The sequence below is a fragment of the Felis catus genome, chromosome A3 (genome assembly GCF_018350175.1).
Source record: "Felis catus isolate Fca126 chromosome A3, F.catus_Fca126_mat1.0, whole genome shotgun sequence".
NCBI lineage: Eukaryota > Metazoa > Chordata > Mammalia > Carnivora > Felidae > Felis > Felis catus.
The window spans coordinates 33856996-33876585 of record NC_058370.1 but is presented as its reverse complement, the minus strand read 5'-3'; the positions used below and the strand labels follow the sequence as shown (position 1 = coordinate 33876585).

General features: G+C 39.1%; 1 protein-coding gene across 2 annotated transcripts in view; it reads left to right on the top strand.

The window, feature by feature from the left end:
- The window catches only part of HAO1 (hydroxyacid oxidase 1), a 46344-nt gene that overhangs the window by 6514 nt on the left and 20240 nt on the right, over positions 1–19590 (top strand). For both annotated transcript variants that reach the window (XM_003983770.5, XM_045053869.1), the window contains exons 2-3: positions 101–252; positions 17069–17324. In XM_003983770.5, coding sequence (XP_003983819.2) covers positions 101–252; positions 17069–17324 — 408 coding nt within the window. The remainder of the gene's footprint in view (positions 1–100; positions 253–17068; positions 17325–19590) is intronic.

Genomic DNA, 19590 nt, shown 5'->3' with positions numbered 1-19590 from the left:
GGGAAAAATACAAGAATATTTTCTCTTTTTAAACTAAAACGTAATGTCAAAGCCTTGGTTATGATTTTAAAATTCTGAAACTCTTTTTTAAAAATTCTAGATGGAAGCTGTATCCGCGGATGCTCCGGAATGTTGCTGAAATAGACCTGTCAACTTCTGTTTTGGGACAGAGGGTCAGCATGCCAATATGCGTTGGGGCTACTGCCATGCAGTGCATGGCTCACGTGGACGGGGAGCTTGCAACTGTGCGAGGTAGGAAGAAAGTCCTCACTCAAAAGGACAGAAGAGCACTAACATTTAGTGACTCTTTTCTGTGTATGCATCAAGCAAACACTTCCCTAGATATGTTTATACTCACAAAAGCTAAGCTCATTGACTCTATCATTAATATACCTGTTTTTGAACCTTCTGCTCCTCTATTTTCTAGCTGTATGACTCTGGGCAAGATACTTGTGCCTCAGTTTTATCAGCTGCAAGATAGGGATAAAAATAGTACCCACCTCCTCAAGTTACTGTCAGGATTAAATGAGTTTGCACAAACAAAGCACTTAAAATAGTGCCTTGCACACAGTGGTGGTTCAATAGCTTTTAGTTATATTATGTGTATTAATACCCATATTTCAGAAAATGGAGGTCTGAGAAATTGACTTGGCTCACCCATGGTCATACAGCAACATAGTGGCAGAGATGGGATTCAACCTCATGGCTACCTTATTTCAAAGCCCTTCCTGCTTCCCCAAACCATGTGAGTCTCACAGGGAAATAGCAAATGCAGTGACCTGGTTGGTTGCATTTTCTGCCATGGCTTTGGACCATGATTCTGTTTTACGAATGGGTTAGATTCCCAATAGAGCATTTCTAACTGCCTTAGGAGAGAGAGATGAGAAATTCAAATATGATGTAAAGAAATTCCTTCTTAGGGCTAATTTATTAACTTTCAGTCCCCTAGCAACCATGAACATTTGAAAAGGTATGTACAGTGATAAATCTACCCCCGCCCCCCATCTTCAAAACCTCCTATAAAACTCCTATCTGACTTCTTTTGGTACTAAGCAGGGCAGGAAATTCAGGCCCAAGGAGCAGGAACTAAATACTATTTTAAAGCATTTCAGTTCTAAGTATTACCGATCTTATGGATTTACTTCCCTTCTTGAAATGTCTACCATAGAATTCTGCTAGGGACATCAGCATGACAGAGTGAGATTTTGCTGGACAGACTTAGGTTAGAGTCTAGAATTTTTTTTGTTTTAATTCTAGGACCACACACAGAGAAGTGACCTTAGGACCCAGCCATTTGTCTATGAGAAACCTGAAATATGGGCAGGGAGAAGGAGAAGGGAGGCAGAGAAGAAAACCAGTATCTGTCTATTTACAGTTGGAATAAGAAAGGCCTTTCCTTTCTTATGGCTTTCAAAGGCCATAGACAACAACCATTAAAACAAAAGCCAACAAATCAACACAAAAACCCAGAAACTTCTATGCTGTCAAAGTTCTACAAAAATTGATAAAACAAGTGGCAAACAAAACAAATTGAAATTATGAGGCTGCAAAGCGTTAATGACCTTTCTGTGTGAAAAGCCCCTATACTTGAATAATGAAATAACATCTAACCCCAAATAGATGAAGAGATATAAGTGGAAAAGGACAAATAGGAGATTCATAAATGGACACATAAAAATGGCCAATAAACATATGAAAAGTATTCAATGTCCCCAATTATCAAATGCATATAAATTATAACTATATGTTTTATTTTCTGAATATCAAATTACCATTTTCAGGTTATACAGTGTGATGCGGTTGTTTTCAAATATTGATAAGAAGAGGGTAAGGTGGAATCATATTTCTAGAAAATTGTTTGACAATTGTTTATCAAAATTTTAAAGTATGAATTCCATGTGATGCTGTAAGTCCTCTTCTAGGCATTGCAAGGAAATAATTATGACTTTGAAGAATAACATCTCTGCATGGATTCTCCTGCCTTTGTTTTTTTTTTTAATTTTTTTTTCAACGTTTATTTATTTTTGGGACAGAGAGAGACAGAGTATGAACGGGGGAGGGGCAGAGAGAGAGGGAGACACAGAATCGGAAACAGGCTCCAGGCTCTGAGCCATCAGCCCAGAGCCCGACGCGGGGCTCGAACTCACGGACCTGGCTGAAGTCGGACGCTTAACCGACTGCGCCACCCAGGCGCCCCAACTGCCTTTGTTATTTTTAATAGGAGAAAAGTTAGAAAAAAGAAAAACCCAAATGTCCCCATATTTGGAGATCGGTTGTAAAACAAAATAGGGTGCATTAAAAATGGAATCAATTTTTTTAGTGATATGAGAGAAAGAGTGTGGTGGTATGGAAAAATGTTGTGGCATGTTTTTTAAAAAGCAGTTACAAACAATAGTCAGAAAGATAAATATATGATTTCACTCATATGTGGAATTTTAGAAACAAAACGGATGAACAAATATTAAAGAATCCATCCTCAGAGCAGCCCAAAGAATAGTACTATATTAAGCCCATTTTACACCTGGGAAACTGAGGCATGCAGCAGATGAATAACTTGCCCAGAATCACACAACTCATAAATGGTAGAAACAGGATTCAGACCTAGACAGCCTGGCTGAAGAGTCGTGGCTCCTTACCTCCCTGTACTGCTTTTAATTTCCAGAAAATCCCATAAAATGTCATGAGAAGACGCCCATTTATCTGTCAGTTACAACCCTAAAAATAACTGATTTATCACGTTATGCACATGCAAAGCAGCCCCCCCCCCCCCCAGGGGAGTGAGATACATGATAAACATTGGGACAGGGTGGAACAGTTAAGAACGAAGAGGATGTCATGACACTGAGGACACAGAGGAACTGGCAATGACATGTTACACACAATGCCCTTGAGAATCTAAGACCCTGGATCAGGTTGTTGTGAGGGCAGTGATATCACAGTTTAGATCTAGATTTGTAGTAGAAATCTCCTGTAAGGATTTTGACATTCCTAAGGTTTTTTTCTATGGTCCAATTACCATCTGTGGATTGATGATTTATTTAATATTTAAATTAACCCTGGGGGTGCCTAGGTAGCTCAGTCTGTTAAGTGTCCACCTATGGCTCAGGCCATGATCTCATGGTTGGTAAGTTTGAGCCCAGTGTAGGGCTCTGCGCTGACAGCTCAGAGCCTGGAGCCCATTTCGGATTCTGTGTCTTCCTCTCTCTCTCTCTCTCTCTGCCCCTCCCCTGCTTATGCTCTCTCTTTCTCAGAAATATGCACATAAACTTTAAAAAAGTGTAAAAAATTAAAAATAAAAATGTATCCTTAAATTAACCCTGAAAGACAATGGTGATCCCCCCATAACCAAGAGTACTCCTTGGTTGGTATGTTTGGGTTGTGAGATGGATAGGTTACTTGGAAGGAAAGAAAGTATAAGTACCTGGAGCAGATGCTGTTGGTGTTCAGGTTATATCCCCTTGTTACTTATCATTTCTATAAGAACTTGCAACTTTTTGCCTGTATTTTCTCTGGCAACAGGAGCTGATAGATGGGTGGGTTGGGGGTTACCTTCCCATTAACACACCTTTCCTTGACTGCCTTCTCTTCCTTCTTTCACTTTCCTATTCTTCAACTCACCTTGTGATTATTCCCAAATAAAAGACTTGCACTCATATCTTTGCCTCATTGTTGGCTCCTGGAAGAATGCAAATCAAAGTGAGGACCATTCAAATCCCCAGGGAATGATCAGGCTTGAATAATTAGAATGGGCATCCAGAAAGTTCTCAAAGCTGCCACAGTACCACAATCTTGCCTTCTCAATTGGCTCTCTAGACTTCACAGCACCTTGCTTAAAGGGTCTTTTGGGCTTTCTTTTCACCACTGTGGAGCACATCCCCAGTATAACTGGGCCTGAGAATGGAGCTCTATTTTCTTATACAGCTTTGTGGTTGTAGAGTGACCAATAGAGCTACTCTTTCTTCGTTTTCAAAATGGCAGTGAATATAAGGTTACCAAATAAAAGGCAGGGAACCAGCTGCATTTGAATTTCAGATAAACAGCAAGTCATTTGTAACTGGGTCATCCTATATGTTTATTTGCTGTATCTGACAACCTTAGTTGAATAAGAGCTCTTACTTCTAGGGGTCCTTTGAAAATTACCTGAGAATAATGCTAGGAAAAGCTTCCCAAAATGGGGTGCACTTTTTATTTGCCCCTCAGAGTCCCAAAAATGTCTTCCACATATTAAAAAACTTACTTTCAGAAAAGTATACTCCCGGGGTGCCTGGGTGGCTCAGTCAGTTAAGCGTCCAACTCCTGATTTGGGCTCAGGTCATGATCTCAGGATTTTTGAGTTTGAGCCCCACGTCGGACTCTGTGCTGACAGCGTGGAGCCTGGTTGGGATTCTGTCTCCCTCTCTCTCTGTGCCTCCCAAGCTTGCTCTCTCTCTCTCAAAATAAATAAAAATTAAAAAAAAAACAACTTAAATAAAAGTATACTCCATTTACACTTTAGTGGGAATGAAAGTTGCTCTTTTTACTTTGCTAAAGATATTTTTAATTTAAGCTTTATGCAGGGACCTCAAAAATGACTTTAAGGGTCAGATTGGTAACATAAATACCCAGAAAGGGATGGAGTTAGGAAAACAACAATGCAGGCTCGATGGTGGAGACTGTAGCAAACCTGAGATTGCAGGTTCCATAGAGGAGGGCAGCCACATTTTAGTGCTAGCTAACTACTGCCCCAAGGGATTGAGGATGTTGGGCTGCCAAATCTCCAAAAACTTTAAGAGAAGCCAAAACCCTTGATTTTTATGTGTAATCTCCTGGTTTTTAAATGTTGGCAAATAAATCAAAAATTCGCTAAAACACTGTTTGGGGCAGTAATGTGTGGGCCAAAGCAAATACTTTTGCGGGCTACAACTGTCCCCTGGGCTGTCAGTCTGGGACATCTGATTTATGTGGAATTCACCACTAACTAGTTTCACTTCTGTAGCAGGCCATTTTCACTCTCTAGGAGGATTACGTTTCCTCACTGATAAAGTCAGCTGCTTAAGCAAGATCAGCGGTTTGCTTATCATGTCCCAAAGAGGTTGGGATTGTTCCCAAGAGTCTTGGGGAAGTGAGGTGTGTCACCAACCACGGAGCTACTTGTGTTGCATGTTGGGGTTCAAAAAGACAGTTAAAAAAAAGAGTTCTGCTGTGAAGGCAAGAATGCAGACAAAATCTCTACAATGAGAAAACTCAAAAACCCAAACCAGAAAATTCCTAACAGGAAGATGATTTTACCATTTTTTTTTTCAGGTTAGAAATGAATGGTTCTGTCCTTCTTTAAGATTTCATGAACTAGAGAAGCCATTCAAGGTAGAGAACTGTCCTTCTGAAATCCCACCCTTATCCTCTACCTCCTTCCTCCTGTGCCAGCCCTGGAGAGTGTAGACGGTGGAGTGAGCATTTATATGTGATTGCTTTTCATTTCTCATAGCTGCATTCTTGGGATAGAGGAAAGCAAGTAGACATATATATTTCCGGCTCTTGCTGAAAACACAAATAGATGTTTAATAAATGCCACAGAAATTAACTGTTGTGAAAAATGATGATAGCCAACATTTATTTGGCAATTCACGTATGCCAGGCAATTTGCATTTATTAACTTATCTATGTCTTACCCATCTTAAAACATGAGTGCAAAACTCTAAAGATCTTCTTTTTTTTAATGTTTATTTATTTATTTTGAGAGAGAGAAAAAGAGCGCGAGCAGGGAGGGACAGAGAGACAGGGCAGAACCCAAGTAGGCTCCACACCGTCAGCACAGAGACCGATTTGGGACTCAAACTCACTGACCACAAGATCATGACCAGAGCTGAAATCAAGAGTCAGACGCTTAACTGACTGAGCCATCCAGGAGTCCCAAAACTCTAAGGATCTTTTTCCAATTCCTATGGTTATGGAAACTGAGGCTTGCAGAGGTTAAATACCTTGTTCAGGGATATTAATCACTTTCTCAATGCTGTGTATAAGATCCTGATCAGTGACTGATATTTCCAAGTATCATTAATTACAGCAAGAAGCCTAAGGCAAACTCTATGTTATAGTCTCAGAATATTAACTGCAATTATGTTTTGCAAATATGTTAATTATGCAAATATTAACTGCATTCTATGTTTTTATAGTTTTATCCCTTTGATTTTGAGAGGATGGACTAAGCCACCGAATATGAAACTTATTAGGAAATATGAGCCTTCAGCAAGACTCAGGAGCATAAATAAAGGGGCTTGAATTTTAAGCAAAAATTAAAACTCCTAAAAATCTTTTAAGATGGAAGGAAACTAACCAAGAAACACTGAGTGGAGAGCAGTTTGTCATGCATTGTGTTATGAATAAGGGATTTATTGCAGTAGATGATTTAGTTAACATTTTAATAATTGACAATTGTTATAATATTTAAGGAGCCATATAAACACCTCTACTCATAAACAGCGCATCCATCTGAATGGTTTTTGATTGGTTTTTGATTTACGTTTTATTCCTCTTATGAGCTTCAGGGATGATTACAGAATCATTTCTACAAATAGTTAAAGTAGTGAAGGAAATATCAATGATAAATATAAATGCTAGTGTAATATAAAACAGGTAGTCTCATTAGGTGAAATTTCCATCTTGCAAGAGAAGTAAAACATCTCTGACTTCTCACAGAGCAAATTAACAAAATGCTTACTATGCCACAGAGGCTTTTAGGACATTATCATAGAAATCTCTCAGGTTTTATGTACAGTGGCTGTAATGAAATTTTATTTCAGCCTCCATGGAACTACATTAGCTCCTTTGCTTCATTTAAACATGAGAAATCAAGAGGAAGGAGGAGATTGAGTTACTAATTCATCCCTTTGCTTCTGACTGTTATATGTCCACGCGCCACATGAGGGAGTGCCAGGACCTCAAATAGAGAGAAATTAAAGCCACCTAAGGCGTTCTAGGAATGCTCAGCATATTAGCAAATTCTTAGTAAAGTGTCAAAAAAAAAAAAAAAAAAAAAAAAAAGAAAAGAAAAAAAGATTTTAAAAGAAATTCCTGCCCCTGGATGCAATTAGAGGCTACCACACAGGATTTGATAGGCCATAAAACCATTAACTCTAAACACTTTCTTTTTGAGCCTAAAAGGCTAGAACATTCCAAAGTGAAGTTTTGGGACTTGGCTATGACTTGACCACCTATTAAGACGCAGGTGGAAGAGATGGCGGAGTAGCACAAAGAGCCATACAGACCCCAAAGAACTGAATTAGGGCATAGGTGAGAGCTTTAGCTGTTGAATTTTCTGGATTTTCCGAGATTAAGTGATCGATTTTGACATTGAGTGAAAGACCATTCAGCAAGAAAAATTGTCATTTCCTTTGCTCCAGACCCAAATGATATATTTTTGAAAGCTTTATTGATTTATATTTTATGTGTTGTACTAGGTGACCGAGCAGATATACATTTCAGCATACCTATGAGGAAAATATCCCATTATTCTTAATTTTACCTAAATACAGGAAAGCATGAGATTTCTTTATGAAGCTTTTTTTTTTTTCCCCTGAAGTGAGTGAGTGCCTTTTATGCACCAGATACTGGACTTTACAGCCCCATCATTAATCCTCACAATAGACCTGTGATGTAATTATCATTTATCATTCCCCTCATTTGACAGTGGAGGAGAAGGACGCCCTTGACCAAAGTCTAGGGCTGGCCCATGATCAAGATGGGGCTTGAACAGCAATCTGCCCTCTAGAGTTTGATCCAGTTATTTGTCATAATCCATTAACAAAACTAAGGAGGAATAAGAAGAAAGGACAGTTCACTAAAACTTTGTCCAAATTATATCATTAAACACTTGGAAGAGAATACCTCTTTGCTTCATTGTAGTAAAAATCAACCAATTCTCACCTTTATTTTCAACGTATTTCAGCTCAATTTTATGTTTTGGACATTCTTTTCCCACAATCAAAATTCAGTGGACATGCTCATTCCGCACACACAACTCACACACAACACATAAGCATAGACACACACACACATATACGTATATATACATTCACACATATTAAAAGATTATGGACCTTTTTTATATATATACATAGGTATACAAAATATATAAAATGTATATATGTGCATAGATATATCAAAATTTTATATCTAAAAATTTTCCAAGAAATGCTAGATTCGGGATTGAAACCACTTTGCAGTAGGACAAACTTCAATCAAAAACAGTTAGTAAAAAATTAGCCTCTCACTACATTAAAGACCAACATCAAGTGGTATGATTTTTAGTATCTCGCACCAGAATTTAAGCTATCGGCAGCTTTCTTGAGAGCATGAGATTGCTTCTTCTCAAATTATAAGTGTGCCTGATGACATTAAAGCATGATAATCCAGAAGTCAGAGGCTCATGTGTGTGTTTCAACACCAAGGTTGTTATACTGAGGGAGGTTAATTGAGGTCAAGTGCAGGCTTGATCTGCCTTGAAACCATCATAAAAGGCATCTCACTATGGTGTGGTCTCCATGTGATCTGCCAGTTATATGCCAGGACCTGACAACTTAATAAAATGACAGAATAATAACCTAGGGATCATTACAGTAAGGTTAATGTTTTAGTCTAATGCAGAGTTCTACCCCAGAGACACAGTGGAAGCAAGAAAGGGAGGGCACAGATGTCATTGGGACTAGTTATTTCTTGAAAATCTTTCGATGCAGACAAAAAGAGCTCTCAAAGTTAGTGACAGTGTGATCACTCAAGTTAAACTGCTCCGGATTTAGACAATGGACCATCTTGAAAGCACTGGAAAGATGAAATCTGGTTTTCTGGCCTTTTTTGGCAGTGTTGAAATTGCTTAAGTTCCCTAAATCATAAATTAAGATTTGTTTGACCACTTCTAAGTATTTCACACATAATTATAGTGGAAGTTTCAAAACATTATTTTTCTAAGTAATCTCAAATTGTAATTTTAGACGTGCAGACAATAAATAATTTTTACTCCATCTTTAACAACTCTGTAAATGGCAGTTCCTGTGTGAAGAAAGGTGGGCACACCCAGTGGATGTTAGGGTGCACATTTATGCAAACACCTTAGTGTGTCAGACCCTGAGTTTTGAGCCACACAACTGCTTGGTACTTTGTCATTGCATATTTTCCCCATTGCACAATGACTTCCTGTGCAGAGGACAGAATGCGTTTTCTCAACATTTTCAGCACAGCTGTCTTGGTGACTAAGTTTTGCAGGAGCTTTTTAATCAAATGCACCTAAAAATAACTTTAGTCACTTTAATCATGTTATCCTTTTTTCCTTTAAAAACACAATTTTGGAAACATAACTCACCTTTCCCATAAAAGAGAGCTATTTTCAAAGAAATAACTTGGACCCAAAGTAGCACATTGCTTAACCATTCTGCTCTAATCTGGAAATATGATTGACCCACATGAATTAATGTTTCAAATAATAGACGTTTACTGCCATTGGTAACTAATAGTTTACAATTTCCTCTGTGGTGGTGGTGGTGGTAGCTGTGGATGAACATCATCCTCAAATGTATTATAATTCCCCTCCCTGTCAAGCCTAGCATGATAAGCTTTAGTTTTACTTGGTGATTCAGCATCTTATCTATATGTGTAAGATTGTTGGACAATACATTAAACATTTGGAAGCTATTTTATAATTGGTGAACTATCTCATCTTTCAGTAACTTCCCTCTCTCTTATCTTCTTCAATTTTATTTTTATTTTGTTGTTAATATTTGTTTCTAACCCCAAATCTAGGAAGCTGGGCAAGTCCTAGATAAGCAAGGTTTTAAGATACGTCTGATGATGAGGCACCTGGTGGCTCAGCTGGTTGAGTATCCACTCTTGATTCTGGCTCAGGTCATGATCCCAGGGTCATGGGATGGAGCCCCTAGTTGGACTTCATGCTGAGCATGGAGCCTGCTTAAGATTCTCTCTCTCTCTCTCTCTCTCTCTCTCTCTCTCTCTCTCTCTCTCTCCCTCCCCCTGCACCTCTCCTCTGCTTGAGTGCTCTCCCTCATGTGCTCTCTCTCTCTCTCTCGGTATATGTGTGTATATCTATATATATATATAGATATATATACATATACGTATGTATATATATATACGTGTATATATGTATATATATACACATATATATGTGTGTATATATATGTATATATATGAGTCTCTTGGCACATTATGTATATATATGTATATATTATGTATATATATGAGTCTCTTGGCATATTTAACCATTACCATATATATATGGTATATATATATATATATGGTATATATATATATGGTATATATGGTATATGGTATATGATATATATGGTGTGTGTGTATGTATATATATATATATATATATATATATACATATATATATATGTATATATATATAGTAATGGTTAAATGTGCCAAGAGGCTGTTGGTATAATGCAATTTATTCCTTGACTTTAAAACTAGTAAGGGATGAATGCATAAGAAATAAGAAAATGTGGCAGATTTACCTGTGCCCTCCTCAAAGGGACAACAATGCAGAAGACAGACAGATTCATTGGCAAGATGTTTCTGGCAACTGGCAAGCTGGGAGCCAGACACTACCCACCCTACCACCACTGGTCAGTTTGCTGTAAGTCCTAGCTTTACTTATGCCATCAGTTATATCCAACTAACTTGAATGAGTCCTTGAGAAAGAAAATATCCACCTCATTGTTCTAAAAGTATAGTCCACAAAACAAAAGCATCAGCATCACTCAGGAGCTTGTTAGAGATGTTAGATTTCACATCCCACGCCAGAACTACTAAACCAGAATCTGAATTTTATCAACATCATCACATGATTTCTATGTATATCTGAGCTTGAGAAGCACTGGACAGAGCCTAGAATGAAAGTCTTTGGTGGCTCCCAGCCAATGATGTAGTTTAAATCCTCAAAGATGAAACAGTGTTGGATGTAGCATGAATATCATTCCCACCTGAAGACCCTATAAGATCTTCTGAAAGCCTGTTGATATCAGGGTGACTCAAAACCAAGGAGAGGAATGTGTACAAAGTGGTTTTGGATTAAAGAATTTGGACAGGTAGGCTTAGTGTCCCCTAAAATTTAAGTCCACAGAAGGTTTCCTGTCTTCTCTCCTTTACATCCAGATTTCCTAGATAAGAAATGAACATTTTTATTAAGGCTTGCTTGACAGAAAGCAAAACACTGCCAAGATGTACAAGCGCAACTGCATTTCTTAGCCATACAGGGGATTCTGCCAGTTCATGCCACTTTGCAAAGCTACTTACTTGTTCTAGCCCAATTAAATCACTGTACATTGGAGCTTAGGATTTGTATCAACTCCAGAAGTGGTTGCATTGATATCTAAGATGAGTTGATGTAAATAAACCTCAGTGGTTGATTATAGGTTCCATAGTGTAGGAAATTGAGTTAGATCTACTGAATGGCAGTTTGGGGAGGCAGAACTACATTTGACTAAGGTCAAATCTTATACCAGATTATTGAAGACCCTTGTAGCATTTCCCCAGACTAGGGCATGTGATTTCACTCTAATAAGAAATTTGTTGTGGGTGGGTTCTAGGATAACTTTTATTCTGTTAACCAGAACGCACAAATGTTTTTCACTGGCCCATAGCCAGTGTGGGAGGGACGGGATTGTGGGTGATAGTAAACAATGATATTAAATGCATTTATTTCCATATTATTATACTTATTATACTTTTTATACTTATGGTTATGCAAATAAAGCAAAGAAAAAAAATATAGTGAGAATTTCTTCCAGTATTGCTGTTGTTGTCTTACTAAGGAAATGCTGACAGCCTCTCAGATCTACTCTGCAGACTCTCCTCAGAAATCTGTAGACAGATAAGGGATAGAGGTAGGGAGTGGGGAAAGTCATGTTTTTGTTGCATCTCTCGTATTATTTTCTGTTGTCTTGTCCCTGGCTTTTCAAAGGAATGTACACCCTGGGAATGTAGGAATTATCTGCTTTGATATTCTCTTCTTATATCAGCCCTATCATGGAGTTCCTTGGCCTGGAAAAAATTCCTCTCTCCTTTGAGAGCTTTCTTGTTTAAGGGACTCTCTTTGACACTCTCTTTGCAAAGAGGAATGGGTGTCTTGATCATCAAAACCAATGCTGGGAAAAGCTGGGTGTAGAGAAGATGATGAGTAATGATAAGAAATCCAGGTCTTGTCAAAATTCTGAGTTTATAAGGCTACCTAGGACTTCTTTTCCCATGTAGTGTTAGGCATTCTCTCACTTAACCCTTTAAAATTGCATGACTTCAGAGTTTACACAGAAAATGTTCACAAACCTTGCCTCAGTGTTGACTGTCTAGCAGTGTTATGAAGCAGACAAGATAGCAGCTGTGGTTACAGATATTTTGCAGATGAAGTGTGCCTCATGGATGGCCAGCCTGGGACAGTAGCCCAGGCTTTCTGACTCTCAATCCATTATAGCTTGTTGTTTTTTCAAGAAATACATATTATTACCTAGGTCATTTCCAGGGCTTTATCTTCAATGCTTTATAATTTTTTAACTGTTTATTTTGAGAGAGAGAGAGAAAGAGAGAGACAGAGCATGAGTGGGGAAGAGGCAGAGAGAGAGAGACAGAGACAGAGACAGAGACAGAGACAAAGAGACAGAGAGACAGAGGAGACCCAAAACTTGAAGTGGGCTCCAGGTTCCATGTTGTCAGCACAGAGCCTGACATGGGGCTCGAACCCACAAACTGGGGGATCATGACCTGATCCATAGTTGGACAGTTAACCGACTGAGCTACTCAAGCGCCCCTATCTTTGATGCTTTAATGTCTACAACCTTACTAATGTCTCTTTTAGTGATATGTGTGTGTGTATCTCATATGCATTTAAAAAAAATTTTTTTAATGTTTATTTGTTTTTGAGACAGAGAGAGACAGAGCATGAACGGGGGAGGGTCAGAAAGAGGGAGACACAGAATCTGAAACAGGCACCAGGCTCTGAGCTGTCAGCACAGAGCCCGACGCGGGGCTCGAACTCACAGACCGCGAGATCATGACCTGAGCCGAAGTTGGCCGCTTAACAGACTGAGCCACCCAGGTACCCCTCATATGCATTTTTTATAACAATGGCATAATGTATTACTGCTGTCTCTAAATAAAGAAGAGGAAAAAATTAAAATACGAATACATCTAGAGCATTAAAGGTTTAGGTTTTTATTCTTGAAAATATATCTTAGGGATGATAAAAGAGGGAGTGAGTGAAAGTAAGGAAACAGAGTCGTGGGATGTCATATGGGATCAGTGTTTACTTGATTGTGTATCCTCCTGGATATTGTATCTCTAGGATATGCTGGCTATAATGAAAGCCAAGATTTTTAGACTTGGATCAACATTAGGGACTTTCATCTTGGGCAAGGGCCAGGCCTTGTCTTTACCACCTCAAATGTGATCTCCATTTTGCTAGGAGTTATGAAAATGCAACATACGCTGGAGTCTTCTGTTGCTACACCGCAAGCTGGACACACAGCTCCATGCAAGTGAACCACTGTCCCTTGTAAAATGAAATCTAACAGTTGCTGCTTTTGAGAGCAGGTCAGAGTTTCATTGCAGAAAATTAATATGGAGTGAAAGTGGGCTTCAAAAACATTTATGCACTGGACTAGGATAACTCTAATTAGAATTTTATAACAAAGTCTGACTATGCCAAGTGATTTATAAAATTAAAAAGCTTGTAGTTTTTGTCCCCAAAGAGCAATGTGGGCTAGAAGGGTATTTTCTTTATTTATCAGGCAAAAATGACATTTGAAACATTTAGCAACCAGTACAACGAAAGACTTTAACCAATTAGAAGAGATGCTCAGATGCTGGTTTCTAGTGCTCTAACAGCATTCTGGATGCCCAGCAGCCCTGCCAGGCATTAACATTTGAATTTCTGGGTTGTAGGGGTGGAGGTCCAGGAATTCCTTGAGGAGAGAAGAGAATGATGCCACATTGAAGGGACTCAATGAAGGAGGGTCATTTCCTTCACAGCCATGGTTATTTGCCAGTTAGAATGGAAGTGTTTCAATATTTTAACAGGCAAAGTTGTGATTGTCTCTCTGAATGGTCCTTGCAAAATCCCAGGGTGCTCTATCTCATTCAACATAAAACTGTGTTGAAAACCATAGATGTAATTCATCCATAATTGTCTTTTTTTTTTATCACAGCATATGATCACAGGTGAATGGGGATCACAGTGGGCAGTAATATATGTTCCAAGGAGCATGAAGCCTTCTAAGTTTTGCTCCTGTTCTCTCCTGGGAGTAATATATAGTCTCAACTCGTAGTATGTCAGCATAGGCTCTGAAATTCTCTCTGCATCCAGCATTTTCTCCTGAAGTAAAATCACCAAATATTTATTAAATGCCTACAGCTGGAAACATTGGTAACTTAGAAGTTTAAAGGTCCCTGATTCTCAAAACTTCAGCCCCATATGATTTAATCATTGAAAAATAAACATTGAGCACCAATAGCTTCAGGAACCATTAGTATCAAAGCAGTAGACTCAGGAAATAGATGGCATGAACTAGCCTTGCTTTTCTCTGGACATACCCACCCAAGGGGACTAGACAAAAGGTTTGTGAAGGTCAACACCTCTTGCAAGTTTGATAGCTTAACGATTTTAATGGTCTTTGTGGAGTGTCTGTAGATATTTCTTATGAATTCAAGATCTTTTTGAGGATTCTTGATCCTTATTGACAGAGGAGCCGCTCACCGACATGATGCCTTTGTATACACTACAAAAAGGTGTCCTATCATTTGATGGTCCTCTTAGCTGAACCCCTTTGTGTAGCTACACTCTGTACTGCAGTATGTGGCAGGCCCTACACCCTGGTTTCCATTTCCATGCCTTCCCAGAGCTGTTGGCATGGTAGCATCCTTCAGGGATATGGCAAACCTACTCCCTTTGGGGATGATGGCTCTGAAGAATTGGGAGAACGCATTTATTTATGCTTGATACCAGAGAGTCTTTTGGGCATCTAAGAATTCTATCTAGAAAGATCATTGCCCTGCAGAAGTAGTCAGACATGCTGGGTCCTCATCCCACTCAGCTCTCCATTTCTGTGCAACCTTAGAGCACATCCTCTTCAGGGCATATTTTCTCTGTGATAAATTGATGGTTAGGGGATTCTGACCCAGTCAGCGTTCCCTGGTGTTCCTTCCAAACAGCAGTAGATGACCTAGAGCTATTTTCCATATTTATAAATCTTAATGAAAATCAGACAATGGTCTAGATGTGCATATGTGTTATTACTTAATAAGATGTGGGTAGTGACAATATTTTGCAAGTCATGAGCCTCTTGAGAGCAATTCTCAAGGCACACTTGGAGGGAATAAATTAGCTGCTCACAGACAAGATAATCTCCAGTTTAGGTCTTCTTTATCTGAACTCTCACCTGAACCACAGGAACACAGCACCTACCATAGGAAAAGTAACATTTGTCCAGAACAAAATCCATTTTATTACCGTGTGGACTTAGAATTTTACTACCAAATGATAATGCTACTACTTAAATTTCAAAGTGTGGTACAGGGGACTGGCAGCATCAGCACCTTTGGGAACTGGTTGGAAAGGCAAATTCTCAGGCCCCATCTCAGACCTACTGAACTAGAAATTCTGGGGGAATGTTTGCACACTATGTTTTCACAAACACTGAAGGGAGATTTGAAAATGCACGGAAGCATTTTAGCTTCTCAAAGTCGTATCTTAAACAGCACATCACTTGATCTCAACGTCACCCAAGGAGTGTCACTTGGACAACTACTTTTACTGCCATTTGATATATGTCAGGCACACAGATAAGTTGAATGACCCAGGGTCATATGATTAGTTTACATATGGTTAGAGACATATTGTCTCTTGTCATGCTTGGTATTTGGCATACAAACATTGTATCAGTTTCTCCTCCACTAAAGACCCCAATTCTACTGCCTTTTACCCTTTTTTCGGTGAAAAGCTTATCCCCCATGTTCTTCCCAGTTCTCTAAGACTATTGGTTAGGTGAATCTATCTAATTTATTACTTATTTTTCATTTTCACTGTGCTCATTTCTTGATATCTTGCTCAAAAGGTTGTGAGGGAGCTGCTATGTACTTGGGATGTCTAGCATACATATTTTATAATATTAAAAAGTACAACATAAACGGGAGAATGCACCCTTAACAAAATGTTTGAAGATAAAAGTTAAAAAGTTAAAAACGAAGAAAATAATTAAACTCTCCAACCTCTCATTAACAATTAGTTTGTTTAGGTTTATAAACCAATAATCACACTGGTACAAATGTGGAATTATATGTGTCATTTTGTAGACTTTTCAAAAATATATCTTGAAATTCTTTCTGTATCCACAAATAATATTATTCTTTTATAACTGTAATAGAAACATAATATGTACATAGAAAGAGAGGCAAAGGTAGGGGGATTTATTTGTGGACCCTGGCGAGTCTAAAACCTAAAGGGTAAGCTGTCAGGTTGGAGACCTAGAGAAGAGTTCATGTTGCAGTTTGGGTCTGAAGGCAGTCTGCTAACAGAATCCTCAGGGAAAGCCTTCAATTGGTTGGATGATCCCTATTCACCTTATGGAGAGTAATCTACCTTACTTAAAATCTACCTATTTGAACGTTAGTCTCCTTAAAACATACCTTCACAGCAACAACCAGATGTATTTGAGCAAATTCTGGAAACCATCACTTAGCCAAGTTGACACACAAAATTAAACACCACAAACATATTGTCTTTAATGGGTGTGTACCTTTCATTTTATATATGTACTGCAGTGTCTCCAATCCCCTAAGATTGGAGATTCAGGTTGTTCCAAATTTTTTCATCCCTACCCATAGTACATCTTTGGTTATTTGACTCATTTTTCTCTTCAAGATCAATTCGGAGTGTAGAAAGGAAAGCATATTTCTAATTATTTAAAGAATTGACTTCTTATTGCCAAATTGCTCTTGTAGATGTTTCCACCCCCTTGACCCACAGCCTGAAGGCTTTGGAGTGAGGAAGAATGCTGGGCTTGCCTTTATCTTCTTTCTTCCTCAGCCTGCAGGTCACTGGGAACCGGGATGATGCTGAGTTCCTGGTCCACTTCCTCAATTGAAGAAGTGGCAGAGGCCAGTCCCGAGGCACTCCGCTGGCTGCAACTGTACATCTACAAGGATCGTGAGGTCACCAAGCAGCTAGTGCAGCGGGCAGAACAAAGGGGCTACAAGGCCATATTTCTGACAGTGGACACTCCTTACCTCGGGAACCGCTTTGACGATGTGCGTAATAGGTTCAAGCTGCCACCTCAACTCAGGTAACCATGGGTCTCTGATCACCTCGGCTCCTGAACTGATTTTCTAATTCTCTTCATTTTTGTCATGTACCAGCTCCAAAGGTTTTTTCCCATGTCTATTAAGATAAAAAGAAAGCTTTTTCCTGTGTCAATTAAGACTAAATAGCTAAAAGAATGGAGACAAAAGAAACCACATGTTTGATTCCCTATCTCCTCCTCTATTCAGCAATGTTCCTCTTTCATTGTGGTTCATCAATGGGTTAAGATTCATTCATTCATTCATTCACTCACTCACTCATCTAGGCAAAACCAATTTATCTAGTAATCTAAAATTAAACTGTGATGGTTTTATCAGGTCATTTAGCCTGTCTGTTAGCAAGGAATTGTCCTTTTCCCTGTAATATTTTAAGACTAGATTTATATTGTGTCAAAGCTAGGAACTCCTGGAGTTTATTGAGAAAGAACCCTCATCTCTTTAACCTGGAGGCCTTTTTTCCCCTTTGTTTTTTTCCTTACCCTAGTTCCCGCCAAAATCTGCTCTTAGGTTTTTCATATCAATATGTGACTGATAGCTTTTAGGGATAAAGCTATCTGAAAAGGAATCAAAATATTCATTTTAATGGAGGACATTTTGATGATGGGATTTCAAGGCATCCATCCATCAGAGTATGTGAAAAGATAAAGGATTGCTTCCCAGGATCCTAGACCTCATTTTACAATGGGCCATTGCTTACTCTGTCTGTATATGAAGTGAACACTTCTAGGGGCGCCTGGGTGGCTCAGTCGGTTAAGTGGCCGACTTCGGCCCAGGTCACGATCTCGCGGTCCGTGAGTTTGAGCCCCGCGTCGGGCTGTGTGCTGACAGCTCAGAGCCTGGAGCCTGTTTCAGATTCTGTGTCTCCCTCTCTCTGACCCTCCCCCGTTTATGCTTTGTCTCTCTCTGCCTCAAAAATAAATAAACGCTAAAAAAAAAAAAAATAAAATAAATAAAATAAAATAAAATAAAATGAAGTGAACACTTCTAAAAGATCCAAATCCAAAAGATTCTAAATCAAATCAGCATTCCATATAAGGACAAGAAGATTGTTAAAAGATAGGAATTCCATATATGGTATAGAGTAACATGTATCTCAACCACCACATAAGTCCATGTATAGTCTTATCTGAGTGTCACAGAACTATTATGTAGCTCTGCTGTGTCTATATCTATTTGAGTATAAACTACCATGCATAAAATTTTGCCATCATTGAATGATATGTAAATTAACTGTTTGGTGCTATCTCTGTGTTACTTCTAGGCAGATTTAGGATATTGTTTGTGTATGTGGTACCTTCAATAACCCAATGACAGAAAGAGAAAGTACTCTCCTTGAAAGAGCTGTCAATAAACCTGTTCCGTGTATCCCAGACACTGGGTTACCCAAACACTCTGTCTTTCTAAGAGAACAGAAACAAAAACAAAAGTCCTGACATATTCCCACTTCTTGCCAAATCCATCAGAAGTAGATGGCTTCAAATTTCCCTAATATGAAATCTGTATTCACCTTACTTCTCTATTTTGATTACCTTATTTATTAGACTTTCTAAAATAATTAGTTTCCCGCTATTCAGGCTTCTGACAGGAAACATTCTACGTTATTTTCCCTTTGGCCATTTGAAAGAGAATTTGGTATTCCTTTTTCTCCTCCCCTCACAACGACTACTACTGACAACAACAATAATAAATAATACATTAGGGTGTTATACACCCTACTGTATACACTTGTTAATTAATTCTGGCTGATATCGCTTGTTTCTTCGGTGCCAGGGCCACTCTGTCAGGAGCAGGAGGGTTGATTTGCTTTCTCCCCCTTGTCCTTTGCTCCTGGGCTCCTGCCCAGATGACTAGAAGGACCAAGAGACAAAGGCCCTTTTCAGCTGTCTATGTGCTCAGGAGTGGCCACGACTCCCCAGCTTGTCACATCTCCCATCTGAAGATGATCAAATAATGAGCAACACATCCAGGTTACAGGGAACACAGGAAACACCCCACAGCCTGGTGCCCCGGACCCCTGGAGTGCACACTGGCCTTGTTTGTTCTCCTGGGCTTCGGGGCAGGCCAGCGCTCTCTGGTCTGCTCCTCAGCAGCTCACATTCAGCAGTCGAAGGCAGAGCGCACTAATGGGAGGCCCAGGCTTCCGCCTGAGGCCACATACAACCAAAAAGCTCATCTGTTACAGCCTGATATGAAATCGGGTTTTTTTCCGCAACTGACCTGACTCATAGAAGGTGAAGCCGGGCTTTTCAG